We start from the raw sequence: 18,398 nt of genomic DNA on the forward strand, positions 1-18,398 counted from the left end.
AAAGACGATTGTTGTGAAATCTGTGAATAGAGCCATGCTCAAGGAGTAAAGACGAGATCAAGACGTTTGACGTTTTAAAATGAAATATTTTTTTTTCTATGGCCCGCTATCCCATGAGGTATAAAGATTTTATATGATAGCATTTGTGTTTCAGTGCCATTGTTTTGGAAGCAAGATTGCCCATGCCTTTTGCAGGTGACATAAAGGAAAAGAAAAAGTATGTTCTTTTAAGAAAAGAAGTCAATTATCATGGCTCAATTGAATAGTTTGAAATGTTCACTCAAGTGATGGGTCACTTTTAATGAGTGAACATAAAAGAGATAGCTACCCAGCTATAAGATGTCAGGATTTGCCGAAGTGTGAAACAAAGGAGAGTTGAAGTGCTGATCAGAGAGATCAAAGAGGGCCGCTGTCCAAGATGCTGCTACAGGATTGTTGTTGAAGCTGTAGGGCGGAGAAACTGAAAGTGACATAAGGCCAAATAAAGGCTGTTAGTATTAAAGTCATTGAAATGTTTGGATTGGAGTTGAGAAGATCTACAGAAGTTTGAGTAAATCCATAAGAGTCAGCAGTAGCTGAAGAAGGAAGACCCTAGTAAAAGAGGTAAAACATGATCTCCATAGCATTGAGATCTAAATAGGTAGACAATGAAATTGTATTTTTTGGTGAATGTTTGAGTGATTTTGAACGGTTATTGCATTGAGTTGTTGTAAAAGGTCCATGATTAGTTGTACTCAGCACTCCAATATTGTTACAGAAGAGTTTAAAGATTTATGAACCATGCATGCAAAAACGATTCTTATAGAACTAGCGAACACAATGGCTAGTTATCCATGTGTCTGGATAGATGAATCATTTTTTATATGAACTTAATAATCAATGCAGGCACAAAAGAAGAAGCCCACAGTGATGATTTGAAAGTGTGTGCATTATAAGTTAGTTTCTCCATCATAAGAGGTTCATATTTATCCAGAACCATTTGTGAAGTTTGTGGTCATCTGAAACCACTTGTATGTGAGATTTGTGTTTAGCCAAAACCACTTGAGTACGTTTCGTAGTCAGCAAAAACTACTAGTATGTGAAGTTCATGGTCAACAAAAAACCACTTGAAAGCAGAGTTAATGGTCAGCTAGAAATCATTTGTGAGAAGAGTTTGTGATTAATTAGAAACCACTTTGTAAAAAACCAAGATGATTATAATGAGGGAAAATTATAAAAATGAAACAACACACTAAAGACTTTAGTTATATTTATAAATCAACATTTGGCAATCAGAAATAGCAAACGTGATGAAGAAGATATAGCAAACGTGATGAAGAAGATATAGCAATGTTAGCAAAGAGAGCTTTGGATTTGAACAGCAGAATTTGTGAAGAGAGAATAGCATTGCCTAAAAGGTCAGCATTGTGAAGGAAAGATAAGTATCTCATTTTCTCTGTTTAAATGATTTCAGAGATACGGCTACTACTAACAATAGTTTAAGTTTGTCATAATATTAAATACTCATTTTAGGGGAAAAATCTGATATTTGGAGTGATAATTTGATGTCACATCATTGATGCACAAGCTATGTATCTTTCTAAATCATGAAATAAACAACTTATGGATTATTTGGACTAATATGGTAAACAACTATTTGAAAACAAGTTCTAATATAAGTTCTTTTCTAAATAATATATATGAAAAATATCAGCATACAATTGCCAGTTTATTGTTTAATACTTATAGATGCAAACAAGAATACCACAAGAACCTTCACAATTTACGGTCCGCACAAAACTTCAATTATAAATGTTCTTGATTGACAAAAATAATTGCATTTCTGATATGATAATCTATTATCGAAATGTTTTATAAAACAAAAATCCTTTCACTTATGTTCATGCAGTACCTTGCACCCAGAAGCAAATGGTATCCTTAAGTCAATAGAATATTTGGCGCAGCAATCTATCCAAATATTGTAAATGCCTCTCCAATCAGCGAAAGGGAGGGTTTCCACCACATTGCTCACTCCTCTGCAAAGCTGGGTCTTCAAAACGTCATTATCACTGATGTGGTTGAAATACAGATTTGGACAAAGCAATCGTGCCATTACTGGTAACCATATTGTAAGGAAACCAACACGAAGTTTTCGTTCAGCAATTATCTTCCCGTTTGCCAGAGCGTCCAGACATCCCAGCAGAATTGGCAGCATGACTTTCGTGTACCTGCTTGCAGTATAATGCTTTTGCGGTTGCATTATTATGTGGGCAAGTTTCATTTCTTCACATAATATCTTCAGTGCGCCTTCCATTGTCGTCCCGTCACAGCGCTCAATTAGAGTAAAGGGCCACAGCAGGGCAAAATAAGAATGCTCCTCATCTGCCGCATTTTTTTCAGTATTTGATGTCACAGCAATTTCAATGTTAGCTTTAAATTCCTCTAAAATGATATGCCTGCACATTTCTGCGATCCCTGAAGATTCATCTTCCTGCAAATTTTCTACTATAAATTTGCCCACCGCTCCTCGAATAATTGGTTGTTTCTTGTCGGCACAGTCACAACTGGAAAGAAAATATAACATTGCTTTGATATTCTCTCTGACAAATTCTAAATAGTTATTGTTCTGTTTATTAAGCCGTGCATTCAGATCGGGCAGGACGCTCAAACTCAGAGAGGACAATAGATTTCTAATTTTGGACTCTTCCTCAGAGTTCCAACGAACAGCTTCCAGATATCTCATGCACTGTTGCATAAGTTTATCCACTAACAATTCCGAAGCAACAGATAGAATTGCCAGGCATTCATCCACATTGGAAAAACGGAGAGAAGAAGTAGAAGAATACATCATCTCGATGCATTTTAAATAGTTCTCAAAGGATTGATCAGTGGTTACCTCAATTTCAAATGGTCGGATATTAGAAGACCAGCGCTCTGATAACAAAGCCTTAAAAAACTCCGAAGTTTGAAGAGTTTGAGAATGAAGGCGAAGAGGATTTCCATCATACTCTTCTCTGTTTGGGCCAAATATTCGTAATCTTACATCAGCAGAGTTTGTGGCCCCAAATTGAGGCCGCAGGTCAATTTGCTCATTAGCTGTTGAATCCGTGCCTGATTTGATTTTTGTGCTTGGAATCACTGCATCAACACAGCAATTACACAATTCATAGATGACTTTGCCACTTATAAGATGGTTAATATATAAACTTGTCCAGTGAATAATTTCTTCTGATGGCCTTTGCCCCACTTAATAATCCTGATGGAAGGTAATAAAAGATTGATGAAATATAATAAAAATTTGAAAGTGAATAAAATGAAAGACAATTGCAATACATAATACCTTCATCTAAAACCTTTTTTTTCTTTAGTTTGAGTTCTTGACCTACAATTTGGTCATTAGATTTTGAAGTCATTTCTGATTGGATGTTTGTGTTTGGAACCACTGCAATAGCACAAACACGAATAGAGTTCATAGATAACCTCTTATGATGATTGAAGGGGCAATTATCCATAAACAGGAATAAAAAGAGGAAGCAAACATGATAGGCCAGGATCTGAACTGGGAAAGAAGATCTGAACATAAAGAAGAAGACCAATCCAATTTATCAAAGAGCCAATACCAACAGCTGGAGGAAAATTGACAGTGCAAAAATAAATAAGATGAGGATTCCAAATGAGAATTGCATTACATCTTTTCCACTTGTAAGATGGTTAACATTTAAAGTTTGTAATGGTAAATTACAATAAATATGCTGGTGAATAATTTCTTGGCATGGTCTTTTAGAAAAAATCAATGTGAAAGAGAATAAAAGATTAAAGGTAAAAAAAGTGGGGAATAATAGCAATACACACAATACCTTCATCTAAAAGCCTTTTTCTCCTTCCCATGCCTGATTGGATTTTTTTGTTTGGAATCACTGAAACAACACAAGCATTAGTACAACTCATAGATAACTTCAGTACTTGTAAGATGGTAAACTATAATAAATATGATGGTGAATAATTTCTTTGTCATGGACTACACAGTAACATCTTTTCTTTACCACATTTCATAGAAGTAGGTTAAAATCAATAATAAAGACACGATACCTTTACCTAAAATCTTTATTTCTCCGTAGATTGAGCCCAACAAGATAATTGAAGATTGGATACAAATTTCTTCAGCATAAATCTATGGAAGAAGATTTAGATAGAAAATTGGACAGCATAATATCATAATAGAAGAAGATATGTAAATGAGGTATGAGGCCTTTGCTTTATAGAATTCTCAAGAGGCAAAATCAAGCGCTAGGCTACATTGATGATGTATGGTTAAGATTGAATGAACATTAGGGTTAAGATCAAAGTTGGAGTTATGAGACAAGTGTCACAAGATGAGTTTTATTTAGGGTTAGGAGTTGCATTATGACAACATCCTTATGTGGATGGCTAGGATTAAGAGGGTTAGTTTGGAATGGACGGATTAGATGAAAAGTTTGTTTGACTTCGAAGAAGTGTCTAGATATAATGAATTTAGACAAGGTTAGTCAAAAATGTGAGAGACACTTGTCACATGATGGCAATTATATATTATGATCCATGTGAATAAATTAAGGGCAATGATAAAAGATTTTAAAGGTGAATTGTAAAATTAATTAAACAAACTAACACTTGTACCTATACAAGGTTCAAGGATTAAGGTAAAAACTTAAATGCATTTTAACATTGTGTAACTATTATTTAATAATTTAAATCTACGTATTTTTGACACATTGCATATTTGTAACTGGAAATACTATTGCATTCATTGAATTTCTAAGGAGTTATTAATAAATTATTTAACAATCAATTAGAAATGAATATAAACTATTTTCTCACAATTTTACTTGATTTGTTAGATTAAATATAAATTTCTTCGGCATAACCATGGAAGAACATAACATTTATATAGAAAATTGAACAACATAGGTAATGATGAATGAAGATATGTAAATAATGTTAGAGGCCTCTAATTTATAGAATTCTCAAGAGATAAAATCAAGGGATAGATTGATAATGCTTGGCTAAAATTAGAGTAAAGATTAGGGTTAAACTCAAAGTTGTGACCATGTGACAAGTGTCACATGATGGATATAATTTAGGGTTGGGAAGTGCATTAAAGCAACATTCTTATGTGAAGAGCTAAGATTAAGAGATTTTGTTTAAAACTAATGGATGAGATGAAAAGCTAGTTTAACTTTTGGGAAGTGTCTAGATTAATTAAACATGTGAAAGGGACACTTGTCACTTGATAGAAATTTAATACTACAATCCATGTAAGCAACTTAAAGGTAGGATTGAATGGACAATAATAAAGAAATAAATTTAAATTGTAAAATTAATTCAATAAAATAAATATTTATTTAACTAGTGAGATCAAGCCAAAGATAAAATAATTAAATAAATAATATATATAATTAATTAAAGGTTGTGATAGAATGGGATATATGGTGAAATTATTTAAATATATAATATATTTCTAATTAAGTAAAATTAAATGTAATTAGGTATGCACAAAAATAGGTGTCTACATTTTACCCTTCTTGAGATGGTGTTGCAACTATTTTGAAAGTGAATAATACTTATACACTTTGGGCTTAAATTAAACCTAATCAATTATATTCCTAGAGGTGTCACGAACAAGATTTTACATCTCTTAAAATATAGCATCACAACAACAATTAGTAGCTATACCCAAATGAATACTTGACCCTAAGCATTTATGACTAGGTCAAGGCCATTGTAGATGCATTTATAGATTCAAGAAATCTTACAACTTATTACAATAATCAATTAATTTTCATAGATTGTGGCAAGGGTTAGATATACTAAACATACCAAAGAGAATGGTTCTTGGAATCTGCCCCTTCTGGGGTGGATCAAAATTAATATTGAAGGGGCAGCCAAAGGAAATCCTTGGCCGGATAGCTGTGGGGGAGTGACGAGGAACCATTTGGGTTTGCTGGTCTCTGCGGTGACGCTCCCTTTGGGAACCCAGAATAACCATTTCGTAGAGGCCAACACCGCCTACATAGGACTACACATGGCGAGCAAGGAGGGGTTCAAATGGGTCTGGCTAGAAAGTGACTCGCTTAACATTTTCAAATGTATTAAGGGATGCACGGTGCCTAGGTGGACTATTTCAAACTTAATCAAGGACTACCTTGAAATGATTGCCGACCTGGAGGATTTCAAGATCTCGCATGTTTTCAATGAAGGAAAAAAATCGATGAATCATTTGGCCAACTTGGCGGTTGATAATGTGGCATGTAAATGGTGGAGAGGAAGGGAAACTTTCTCAAAAATTTTGTGTGACCTAGCAAGGAATGATGCTAAGATCTTCGCCCTTTCCAATAAAATTAATGATAAAATATTATGATGGGATGGGAGCTATTGGGGTGGTATTTTGAATTATTACCACTTTGAGAATTTGTAGAACTTTCAGTCTACCCTATTTCTCGTTTTATTTCCTTCTAGTTTTTCTGGAGTCTTGTTGTTTGAATTGCTCGAGCTATAGAATGGGAGGTGAAAAGAATAGGTTTGAACCCATGACCTATGATAAGTGGCAGAAGAATAAGGAGGTTTGGGAGGAAATTTCTGATGGTGAGATGGTGCCCTTTTTGGAGAGACTGCATGGTCATTTTGCCATTGTTACCGAAAGCTTTGTCAAAGGTTGGAATAAGGTTGTGTTGACTGCCTTCGATGCGGAGTTTGATGTCGATGAAACCTTGGTTACCACTATTACTGGTCTGGATATGAAAGGTAGAAAAGTATATAGAGACAAGAAGTCGAGTGAGGAAGCTATTGTTGCCTTTTATGATAAGGAAAAGGAACGACAAAGGGTTACAAAAATGGTGGATGGTGGTTATAATAGGAAAGAGTTGATTTCCCTCTGGGCTTATATGGCGGAATTCGTCATGAGGTACATCACCCTAGATGGTAGATATGCTAGAATTTTCACACCTCATTTTACAATCTTAAATCATTTTAGGCATGATAGAATTATTTCCATCCCCTTCTACTTGGTTTCGTCTTTGGAGAGTAGTTTAGTTAAACATTTTGAAAACCAGGATAACCCTTTGATTCATTAAGGGCTTATCTTGATGATTATGGAATACACCCAAGCTCATGAAGTGAAACCCTCCCCCAAGGATAAAACCCACATTTCCTTCTCTAATGTTGATGTGCAGTTTGTTTCTGACACAGAGATGGATGAGGATGACAGTGGTACTGCCATGGATTGGTGTGATATCAAGGATAGAGAGGACCCTAAGTATAAACCAAAGAAAGAAGGGGAGTTTATGGTGGCCCTGAGAACTAACAATAGCAGGAAAAGCAATCCTCCAAGGTGGGCGACAAGTAAGTTCAAATCTAGTAGCAGGAAAATGCAAGACCTGGAGCCCCCCACCAAAAAGAAAATGAAATTAACCAAATTTAGTGGGTCTAAATTCCTCGACCACGAGATTAGGTTGGACATCCCCATAAATGTGGGTAATGAGAAATAGGTGTTTGTGAATCAGGAAAATAAAGGTGAGAAAAAGGAGGTGAAGGTGCTGGGAAATCTATTTTTGGAGGCTACTAGAAGTTAGGAGAACTATCGGAAGTGGGTGGATAAGGAAATTGGATCCTTTAAAGATGGGATTAAGGGAATTATTGATGCTTTCAAGGAATCCACTGGGCCGAGTAAAATTGAGAAGATCATGAGCATGATCCAGAAGATATCTCAAGATGTTGAAACTATAAAGGTCGTCCATGAGCACAAAATTGAGAATTTGGAAGAGTATGTGAGTGATATCAAGGAAAACCTGAACAATCTGGTGGAAATCAGTAGGGAGGCGATGAAAAATAGTGTTGATGGTTTGGAGAAAATTAATTCCATGATAGTCGACTATAGAACTAGAACCATCGGCACTGACCCTCCCTTGGGGGAAAGGCAGAAAAAGAATGCCTTGGAGGGTGGACAGAGTGCTGGTGGTGGGAATACTAGCTTGGGTCCTTGCAATAGAACCAAGAATCAGAGACAGAACTAGGGAACCTCTAGATTCATCATGGAGGATTTGGAGAAAATTAATAAGAGGATTATTCAAAAAAATATTGAATTGGTTCACTCTCTTAGTTGAGTGTCTTGCCCTCCTTTTTGGGTCTATTGTTTTTGTTGTTTTGGCTTTAGGTCTGTGTAGGGTTTGTCCCCTATTTTGCTTAGGTTTATTTTCTAGTTGGCTGTTGGCCTTGGTCTGTAATATTTTGGGTTTTAGGTCCCTATAAAACCTGTTTATCTTTATCAAAAAAAAATTATTTGAGCAATTTTAGGTCAATTTTATCTTTATTGTTGTAACCTACATGAAAATCCAAACCATTTTAAAGAATAACTGTTTCTAGGTTGGAGAAACTATTTTCTAGTGGTCAATATAACAACTTTAGTCATAATTTTGATTTCGGTAGTTATCGAGGGTAATCAAGTTTGGATGGTAAAAATTATGATATTTTCAAACTTCAAGGGTCAAAGATAACTTGTACCATTAAGGTATGTGGAATGGGGCAAGTGTAAAAAAAAAATAACCAAAAAAGGTGACAAAATGTGGGAATGTCAAAGGTTGGGGGTCACACATACATTATGAAAAGTGCTTGGGGAGAGGGAAATTCAAAATTCCAACACTAAAAGAGTACTCAATGTAAAGGTCTCTAAGTTAGGAGGTTGGAGTTGGTGAACAAGGAATGGTGTGAAGAGATGGTTTAAATTTGGACAAAAAATATTTGAAAACTTTAAAACATGGGGGATTGAGATGACAGGATACAAGAACAAAATTAGATAAAATCCTACAACTAAAACTTTGTTAAACAAATCAAGGAAAAATTGGCTCGAGTTAAAAAATAGAGGAGGTCCACAAGATTCAAGAAGATAGAAAAATGCTTAACACCAAATAAATTTGAGTTTGGGTATGAGAGATAAGGAATGCCAACAAGGGGAAGTCCAATGAGTTGATAAGGATGAAGGGAAAATGTGATGATGAATGAATGGTTTATTGGGATGGATAAACCTGCAACTATAAAAATATAACAACTTGCATAGATTTAGGATTTTACTAGAAAATACATCAAACATAAAATCTTTTAGATTTCTTGCAACTATTACAACATTGGTAATGGCACAACGAAATACTCAGAAAAATGGCATTCACCCTTTGATTCCCAAAAAGGGTAGTAAAAACTGATTCCCAAAAAGGGTAGTAAAAACACCATTCTATAGTATATAGCCCTTAAAATTTCATAGAAATAATTAACAGAGAATTTTTTCTCATATAAAAATTATACTCATGTGATAATAAATGATCTTAAATATGAATTGATATCACTCTTGGAATTATATATTAAGAAAAAAGGTTTCATCATTGAATTCTTTATTACCTTTCTTATTGTTTCTTACTTCCACTATTTTCATTATGATTTGGCACATGTAGGTTGAAGGGTGGATTGTTGATAAGAGAAGGCTTAAATCCATTATTGTGTGTATATGAATAGGTGTGATAAGTATGAGGGATGAAATGGGTAATATGTTAGGAAAGTGAAATAGAAGAGTAAGAATAACAAAGCATGTGCATGGGAATAGGTAGAGGTTGGATAGGTTTGAGAAATATGTGGAATGAAAGAGATGATAATTTAAGAAAGGGACATAGAATAGGAAGGAAAATGAAATGTATCCATGGGATTTGATATAGAGATATAATAAGGAATAGACATTGTATGAGAAAGGATGGTAGATGTAGGAATACAATCACCAAGAGTAGTTGTGATTAGTTAGATAGTGGTGGATAAGATAGGTATGAAGGTAATTTAGAAGGTGGGAAGTTGAAAAAAGGATAAACAATGTATGGTGTATACTAATTTAGGTGGAAGAACTACTATGGGGTTAGAAAATGTTAGTAGGAGTAATGTAGAATATGGGCTAATGGTAGTGTTGGCTAGATATATAAGGTTTTCAAGTACCACAAATATAATTTGGAGCATTTATAGACTCATATATACAAGTTATATAGCCCTAAATCACATGCCTAGTATACTTAAATAGGCTATAGAAATATAAAATATAATTAAATAAAAAGTTGAATTCTTGAGAATAAGATAATTAAGTATTATTATAAAAATATATGATGGAACATGGAATTGTGAAAGGTATTAATGGTCTATACAGAGAACTGAAACATGGGAGATAAGAGTATGAAATATATGAATTACACGTATATTAAATAAATAAGACGATAAGTGAGAGTAAAACATGACAAATATAATATGAGATATGTATAAGCCATTGAAGAATCTTAATATATAATGGGTGTATATAAATGAATGTATAGTTTATCATGGTATAATTTGTTTTATACTTATCAAATATATCATTTCTCTCTCTTTATTGCATCACATTGAGTTTTACTGCATATTTGACCTAATATTAAACATTTGACTTCAATCGATATTTTTACATAATCAAGTAGAAAACGAAGAGGAGATATCCTATTGGCAAAGTAGATGAAGCAATTTTAGCACTAATATCTTATAAAATTTGATATCATTATGTATAATCAATGAAGACATTTTAAATCATATTAGATAACTTTTTGTAGGATTTTTAGTGTTGGCCAAACTAACAAGCTAATTTATAAAATTGCTTTGTCATGAGTGTACTTTTAGTTATATAATTATAAATTTATTATAATGAGAATTATCCATATATTATTTTCAATAGAAGCATAAATATAGATTTTATTCTCATTAGATTAGGTTCCCATCTTAATATTTATATGAGAACTCTTTAATGGAAGAGAAGGATCATAAGTAGCCCATGCCATCAATAAAATATAGGATTATAAATCTAGCTAATTCGCTTTCAAATTATAACAATGAGAAATATCAATTTAGCATAGGGCATTTAAGATGGTTCAAACAAGGTGTTTGTGTACCTATATGACTATAGACAATCATCCATGCATATAAGTAGAGTAGGAAAGCTTAGAGCTCACTTCTAAAAGTCCTTAAAAAAATTGAGATAAATTGATTAACTAGCATAGAATTTGGAAATACTTGAGAAAAGTAGAGTTCGCAATGTCTTCAATGTTTGGTGTATCACTCCATTGGATGAAGAAGAGAAACAAACTTTTATTTTGGATTTAGTTATGGATGTGAAAAAAAGGAAGATGAGGAGCTAAGAGATTGCCGAGTGTCTATTCTAATGGAAAGACCTTGATGAAGATTCCATGTGAGGAGCATCATGAATTTTGGAGCATCCTGAATTGAACTTGTTTAAGGGCAAGTAATTTTGAGTGGGGAAGACTTCTCTTTCCTCCCTTTATGTAATAATATTGTTATGTGTCAAAATTCCTTGATCGAAAGATCTTTTATCCATTCTTAAACACAAATTATATTTATACAAGTCTCCTCTTCCTCTTTTGGTGTCATACTAGGTTGCTCATCATTATACACTTGGGTGAGTTGGGTAGTTTAGATCTAAAAATGAAACCCTAATGGAGTATGTAAGGGTGGGTATGGTCACAAAAAGAGATATCCAATAGTAAATATTAACCCTGAAATAAAATGTGCATTTTAATGAAGTAGAAATGAAAATAACACAAACCCTCATAATATTTCAAGTGATAATGAAGTATAATGTATAGATACCAAACCACAAAATAGTGAAGGTACAAAACCTATAGTAAAACCCTAGGGTGGCATAAGATGAGATAAATTCACCAAAATACAATGGAAAATAATTTTTTTTATGCTAGAAGTAATCTACGCTAAGGAAATGAAATGCATGAATATAAGCATAAACTAATCTAGATGAATAATTTGAATTATATGGAAATGGATAATTTAAAATTAAATTCTAAGAAAGGAAAGTAAATGCAAGGGTTTGGGATACTTATTTTTTGGAATTTTGAGGAAGAATGCAACCTAATGATGTGAAAATATCTAATTTGTGTTCACATAAATAAAGGATAACAAGGTGTGCTCATTGTTTTGGATGTTGTGCTAAACTATCACTATCTCATAGGCAAATCAATTGATTGAGTTCGATTTTCAAAGTATGGATCTAGCATGTGTCTCAAAAATCTAATCTTGGTGATTGAGAAATTAGTACCTAGTATGTTATTTTCTTCAATTATTTGTTTTCAATGAATAGAAACATTTAAAATACCTTAAGGATGTTGTCAAATCACTAGGGGCAATGGTGCACGAGCAACTAAGGGTTGAAATGCCCTTAACCAATTTTAGCTTGTGAGACCTTCCAGTGGTCATGTAAATACATAAGGATTGTGTCTAGTCCATTTGTATGATTGTTTAATTACATTTTTTATAATGTATCTTATCGACAAGACCTACCCCGATGAGTTCACCAGAGTTTGGAGTGGTTGTATCGGGTATCGGAAGGAGCGGTTTCACATTACCCCGATGATTAACTTGACCTGTATTCCGACGGTGATCATGGATGATCCAACAACTATTGCTATATTGTGATGGGAAGATGATCGCTAGGTAATCCTCACAACTTGGCGACAAAGCACGTGCAAAAAGAGGCGAGTTAACCATCGTGCAGGTTGAAGGTGGATCAATGGCAGTCACTATACTGCAATAGAGAGGTGCACAAAACTTATTAACCATGATTTGGTGACCAAGTGGTGGGGCTCAGCATAAGAGAAACTCAGATGGGTTAACGGGTAAGCAAGTTCGGGATGATCAGACGATTGTCGCTATACCACGATGGCAAGATGCACGAAGTTTATGCTCCGCGACTTGGCAACCAAGATGGGGCCCGACAAAAAATAGCTTCATTCCAAGTGGTTAGTGAGGTCGTGCTAAGGTGGCAGGATAGGGACCCCGGAGCCAATCAGGGAGTGCCAAGTGGCAGAGCACATAAAGAGATCAAGAAAGATCGGATGGTTAAATTGCAAACCGTTGGTGTAGTTGCAAATGGAAACCGTTGGTAACAAGATTCATCTCATCCAATTGGAGGAGTTCCAAACAAAGGATGTATGTATAAAAAGACACAATTGGCATCTGTAAGGGGCTAATGGTTAATCATGGATCATTGATCATTGTTTGTCGATTGCCTTAGAGAACATATTTTGCTTTTCTGAAATGCAATAGAGAAGTCCATTTTCTTGTTTTCAATTAGAGTTTCATTTTTGTTTGTTTCACGTAAGTTGTTAATGTAAATGTTTCATTTCTCTATTCTGTGAGTTGTTGGTTTGAACCCGTGAATAAATTTGGGATATGTAAATAAATCTTTCCTTTTCAGTTTTTGTTCCCTGTTTGCAATAATCAAATGGCTCTGACTTGAAACTGCATAAGATCTTTGGAGATTGTCAAGCAGAGCCAGAAATGTACAGTAGGTTTTCATTTGAGAGAGACCAGGAAATGGCAATCGCCATTTCTTCATACTGAGCCTAGGTGAGCTTGGCGATAGTCCGGCTAGGTATCAGTAATTTGAAGGAGATAACTTGTAGGGGAAGGAAACTGCTGAGAACTGGGAAAAGATCCAAAAAGCTACAACCATGAAAAATGAGACATTGTGTAACCATAGGGAAGAGTTTGCTAAACCAAACAAGATGGGTGGTTTTGCAAAAAGAGAGTGAATTTATGTGTGTCCTAAACCCCTGCAAAGATTTAGTGAACAAGCTTACCTTGTGAGGTTGAGGAAGATGAGATAAGAAAACAAATGGTAGGGAAACCCTTAGAAGTCTAGAGGGGTAGACTTGGAACACAGAAAGGGATAGAAGCAAACCATCAAAGAAACCAAATTGATGGCAAACTAGGATACTTCTATATGATATTGATATTAGAGGAAGGTTAGACTTGGGAAGAAAGTGGTTGATGTTAGACACTGAATCAATAGGAGAAAATAGTCTCAGAATGGTGACAAATGCAGAGTTAGCCAAGAAAGTAGAAGATTGGGAGGAAGAGAATAGACTCCTAAAAGAAAGATTGCTACAATTGGAGAGAAAACTAGATGCAGTTGAGGATAAAACTGAGAAAGTAACAATCTAGGTTAGTGAAGGGAAGGGTAAAAAATCAGTGGAAGAGGATAGGATACCTCCTTGAGACATTGTCCGACCTGAAAAACCTTTCCTTAAAGCAATTAAAGCCTTAGGAGGAAAATCCCTACGACTGCCACTTTTTTATGGTAAAATGGATCCTGAAGTAGTTATGGAATGGATTGAAGGATTGGAGAATCACTTTGAGTGTGATGGAATTAGTGAAGCCCAAAAGGTGAAGGTAGCTAAGTCTAGATTGAGAGGAGCAACCTTGACTTGGTGGAAATTTATCCAAGAATAAAGGCAAAAAGAGGGTAAGAACTAAATAGTCAGTTGGAACAAAATGGTAGCCAAGGTGAGGGAAGCCTATGTCCTTGAATATTATGAGATCCAATTACACAAAAGGAGACAAAACCTGAGACAAAGAGACTTGGATGTGAGTAGCTACACTGAAGAATTTCAAAAGTTGTGTCTAAGATCCAAGGTGGTAGAGGATGAGAGCATCAAGGTAGCTAGATACTTGAATGGATTGAGATGGAATATTCAAAAGGAGTTGAGTTTGTTATGTCCTAAGACTGTGCATAAGTTCTCTCAATTGGCACTGAAGGTGGAGGAAAAGAGTAAAAAGAAGCAAGAACAAAGAAACAGAGGAAGAGGCAGAGGAAAAGATGGTAGAGGTCAAAGAGGCAGTTTTGGTGGAAGAGGAATAGATCAAAGGTCCCAAGGAGAGTCCAAACTTATAGAGAAAAGTGAGGATTCACATAGCAAGAACAACTATAGAGAAAGGGGATCATCTAGCAACCCAGGAAGAGGTAGATCTAGTGGACTGGGAAGAGGGTCCTACTTCTCCACCATGAAGTGTTACAATTGCCAAAAGTTGGGTCACCCTGCCTATAGATGTCCAGAGAAATCCTCTTCATCTCAAGGAAGTGAAAGAAGAGTGACATATGCGTAAGAAGATGCAAAAAGAAGCAAGACACAAGGTGTGAGCTTAGCTCCTGAAGATGGAGGAAAAATTAATGATGAGAAGAGCCTTGATTAAGGAACCAATTAAAGAAGAAACAACTCAAAGAAGAGCTTTGTTTAGAATCAAATGCAAGGTCCTTGGTAAGTTTTTTAGAGTGATGATAGACTCAGGGTCTACTAACAACATTATGTCAAAAGAAGCAGTAAGTAAATTGAAATTGAAAATAATTCCACATAGTAATCCATATAGGGTCACTTGGCTCAACAAGGAGCAACATGTGGTAGTGAGTGAACAAACATGGGTTGAGTTCAACATAGGTAGTTATAAGGATAAATCCTTGTGTGACATCCTGCCTATGGATGCTTTCCATCTACTTCTTGGTAGACCATGATAGTTTGACAGAAAGGCCATTCACAATGGAGAGAAGAACTCTTATTCTTTTCAAAAGGATGGAGTTGCATACCATATTAAGTCCCTAAGTGATGAAGGAGAGAGTAGCAAAACTAAAGGCCCAAATGTGTTACTGGTATGTCAAAAAGAGTTCATTAATACTCTCAAAGAAGGAGAAGGAGTGGGGTTTGCTCTTATAGTGAAACCAAGGGAAGAAAAGCAAGAAAAGAAGGTTAAAATACCTCATGAAGTGCAACAGATACTAGACAACTTCAAAGCGATCATAAGTGATGTGGCACCATCAGCCCTACCTCCTATTAGAGCCATAAGCCATTAGATTGATTTCATTCTAGGAGCATCATTACCCAACAAAGAAGCCTACAAGATGACTCCTGAATAGAACAAGGAAGTGTCTAGACAAGTCCAAGAATTATTGGACCAAGGGTTGATAAAAAAGAGCATAAGTCCTTGTGTCGCACCTACAATATTATCACCCAAGAAAGGAGGAACATGGAGGCTATGCACAAATTCAAGAGCCATAAATAGAATCACTATCAGGTACATATCTCCTATCCCAAGAATTCAAGACTTGATGGATTTCTTGGGAGGTGCAAAGTACTTCAGTAAGACTGATCTCAAGAATGGATACCACTAGATCAGTATAAAGGAAGGTGATGAATGGAAAACAACCTTCAAAACCAATGAAGGACTTTATGAGTGGCTTTTTATGCCATTTGATCTTAATAATTCTCCCAGTACATTCATGAGACTCATGAATGAAGTGCTGAGAGATTTTATTGGTATATTTACTATTGTATACCTAGATGATATCTTGATTTTTTAGTAGAATTAAAGACGAACATCTAGAGAATCTTAGTATTGTATTGCAAAAATTGTATGATGAGAAATTAACAATAAACTTGGAGAAGTGTGAGTTTATGAAGCAAGAACTTGTATATCTTGGATTTGTAATTTCATGAGGAGATTTGAAGATGGACACATCAAAGGTGGAAGCCATCACAAATTGGCCAACGCCAAAGACAACAAGCGAAGTAAGAATTTTTCATGGTTTGGCACAGTTCTACAAAAAGTTTATCAGAGGGTTCAGTGAGATTTGTGCACCCATGCTGGATACCATCAAAGCAAGAGTTAAGACTAAGTTTTAGTGGACCAATGTAGCTAACAAAGGGTTTGAACTTTTGAAAAAAAAGGTAGCTACACAACCAGTACTCATTCTTCCTAGTTTTGACAAGTTGTTCACAATTGAATGTGATGCAAGTAATATAGCAGTTGGTGCTATTTTGAGTCAAGATAATAGACCTATATATTTCTTTAGTGAGAAGCTCAATGATTCCAAGAAGAAGTATTCATCCTATGATCTCGAGTTGTATGCTCTTGTCCAAGCTCTTAGGAAGTGGAGGCACTACTTGCTACCTGAGGAGTTTGTTGTTTACACAGATAATCAAGATTTAAGTTTTCTGAATTAACAAGATAAGTTGAGTCATAGGCACATTAAATGGGTTGAGTATTTTCAGTCATATAATTTTTCTCCATAAGAAAGGATAGTGTAATAAAGTAGCAGATTATTTGAGTAGAAGGCTACTAACAGTGCAAGAAATGTAGATTCGGAGTATCAGAGTTGATTACTTCAAGGATTTGTACCCCAATGATGAATATTTTGCAGCCATTTACAAGGTTTGTCAAGAATTTCAGAATCACTTTCATAGTGAATAAGTTGACTTTACTTTGCAAAATAGTTTGTTGTTTAAAGGTGGACAACTGTGTTCCCAAAGGATCGATGAGGGAAAATCTGATCCAAGAAAATCACAATGGATGTTTGAGTGGTCATTTTGGCCTTAATAAGACATTGGAACTTGTTCAAAGGTTCTACTATTGGCCCAAAATGTAGAGGGATATCAGAATGTATGTTGAGTAGTGTATGGTTTGTCAGAAATATAAAGGTACAACTATTAATGCTGGTCTTTATTAGCCTTTACCTATTCCTACAAGGCCATGGGAATGTGTCAGTATGGATTTTGTGGTTGGATTACCCAAAACAAAGCTTGGTTGTGATAGTATTTTTGTTGTTGTTGTTGTTGACAGATTCAGTAAGATGGCACATTTTGTTCCTTTGTAAAACTACCCATGATCCTAGTCCAATTGCACACTTATTTTTCGAAGAGTTTATAAGAATCTATGGTTTGTGGGTTAGTATTGTTTTAAATAGAGATGTCAAATTCCTTGGAATTTTTTGGAAAACTCTTTGGAAAAGATTGGGAACTAACTTGTCTTTTGGTTCAGCCTATCATCCCCAAATAGATGGTCAAACAGAGGTGGTCAATAGGACACTTGGAAACCTTTTAAGGTGTTTGAAAAAAGAATATGGATAGAGTTGGGATCAGATTCTTCACTAGGAGGAGTTTGCCTACAATGATAGTGTCAACACATCTACTAGGAAGAGTCCCTTTGAGATAGTGTATGGTATGCACCCATCAGGTGTTATGGAATTACGCGATCTTGGTAATCTGTTACACAGAAGTGGTCAATTTGATGATGTTGCTCAATATATGAAGGAGGTTCATGACCAAGTCAAGCGAGCTCTCAAAGATTCTTCACAAAAAGTTAAAGCCTAAGTTGATACCACACGGAGAGATGTGCAATTTTCAGTTGGAGATTTGGTGATGGTACATTTGAACAAGGCTCGACTTCAGAAAGGGGTTCCAAGCAAGATACAAATGAGGAGACTAGGCCCATGTAAAGTTTTAGCCAAGTATGGCTCTAATGCCTATAAGACTGATTTTCCATCTGATATTGCTTTGTCTCCCATTTTCAATGTCGGAGATTTGGTTTTCTACAAGGGACAACTTCCCAAGGAGGATGCGTGAGTTTTAGATGTTCAACAGTCACTTGTCGACTTACCATTACTTTCTCCTTCCATGCCTTAGGTTGAGAAAGTGTTGGATTCCCGCGTTCTCAAGAAGACTAGACAATAGGTTTACATGGAACATTTGGTCAAG

The 18,398-nt window shown here is 35.3% G+C and overlaps 1 protein-coding gene across 1 annotated transcript; it reads right to left on the reverse strand.

Moving 5' to 3' along the window:
• Positions 1-332: 332 nt before the first annotated feature.
• On the reverse strand, positions 333-6,004 carry LOC131859113 (BTB/POZ domain-containing protein At1g63850-like). Its single transcript, XM_059212654.1, has 4 exons — positions 5,836-6,004; positions 3,320-3,421; positions 1,892-3,117; positions 333-488 (listed from the first exon to the last, which is right to left on the reverse strand). The coding sequence occupies exons 1-4, from the start codon at positions 6,002-6,004 to the stop codon at positions 333-335; spliced, it is 1,653 nt and encodes a 550-aa protein (XP_059068637.1).
• Positions 6,005-18,398: the final 12,394 nt, after the last annotated feature.

This window comes from Cryptomeria japonica, chromosome 10, assembly GCF_030272615.1.
Source record: "Cryptomeria japonica chromosome 10, Sugi_1.0, whole genome shotgun sequence".
Classification (NCBI taxonomy): domain Eukaryota; kingdom Viridiplantae; phylum Streptophyta; class Pinopsida; order Cupressales; family Cupressaceae; genus Cryptomeria; species Cryptomeria japonica.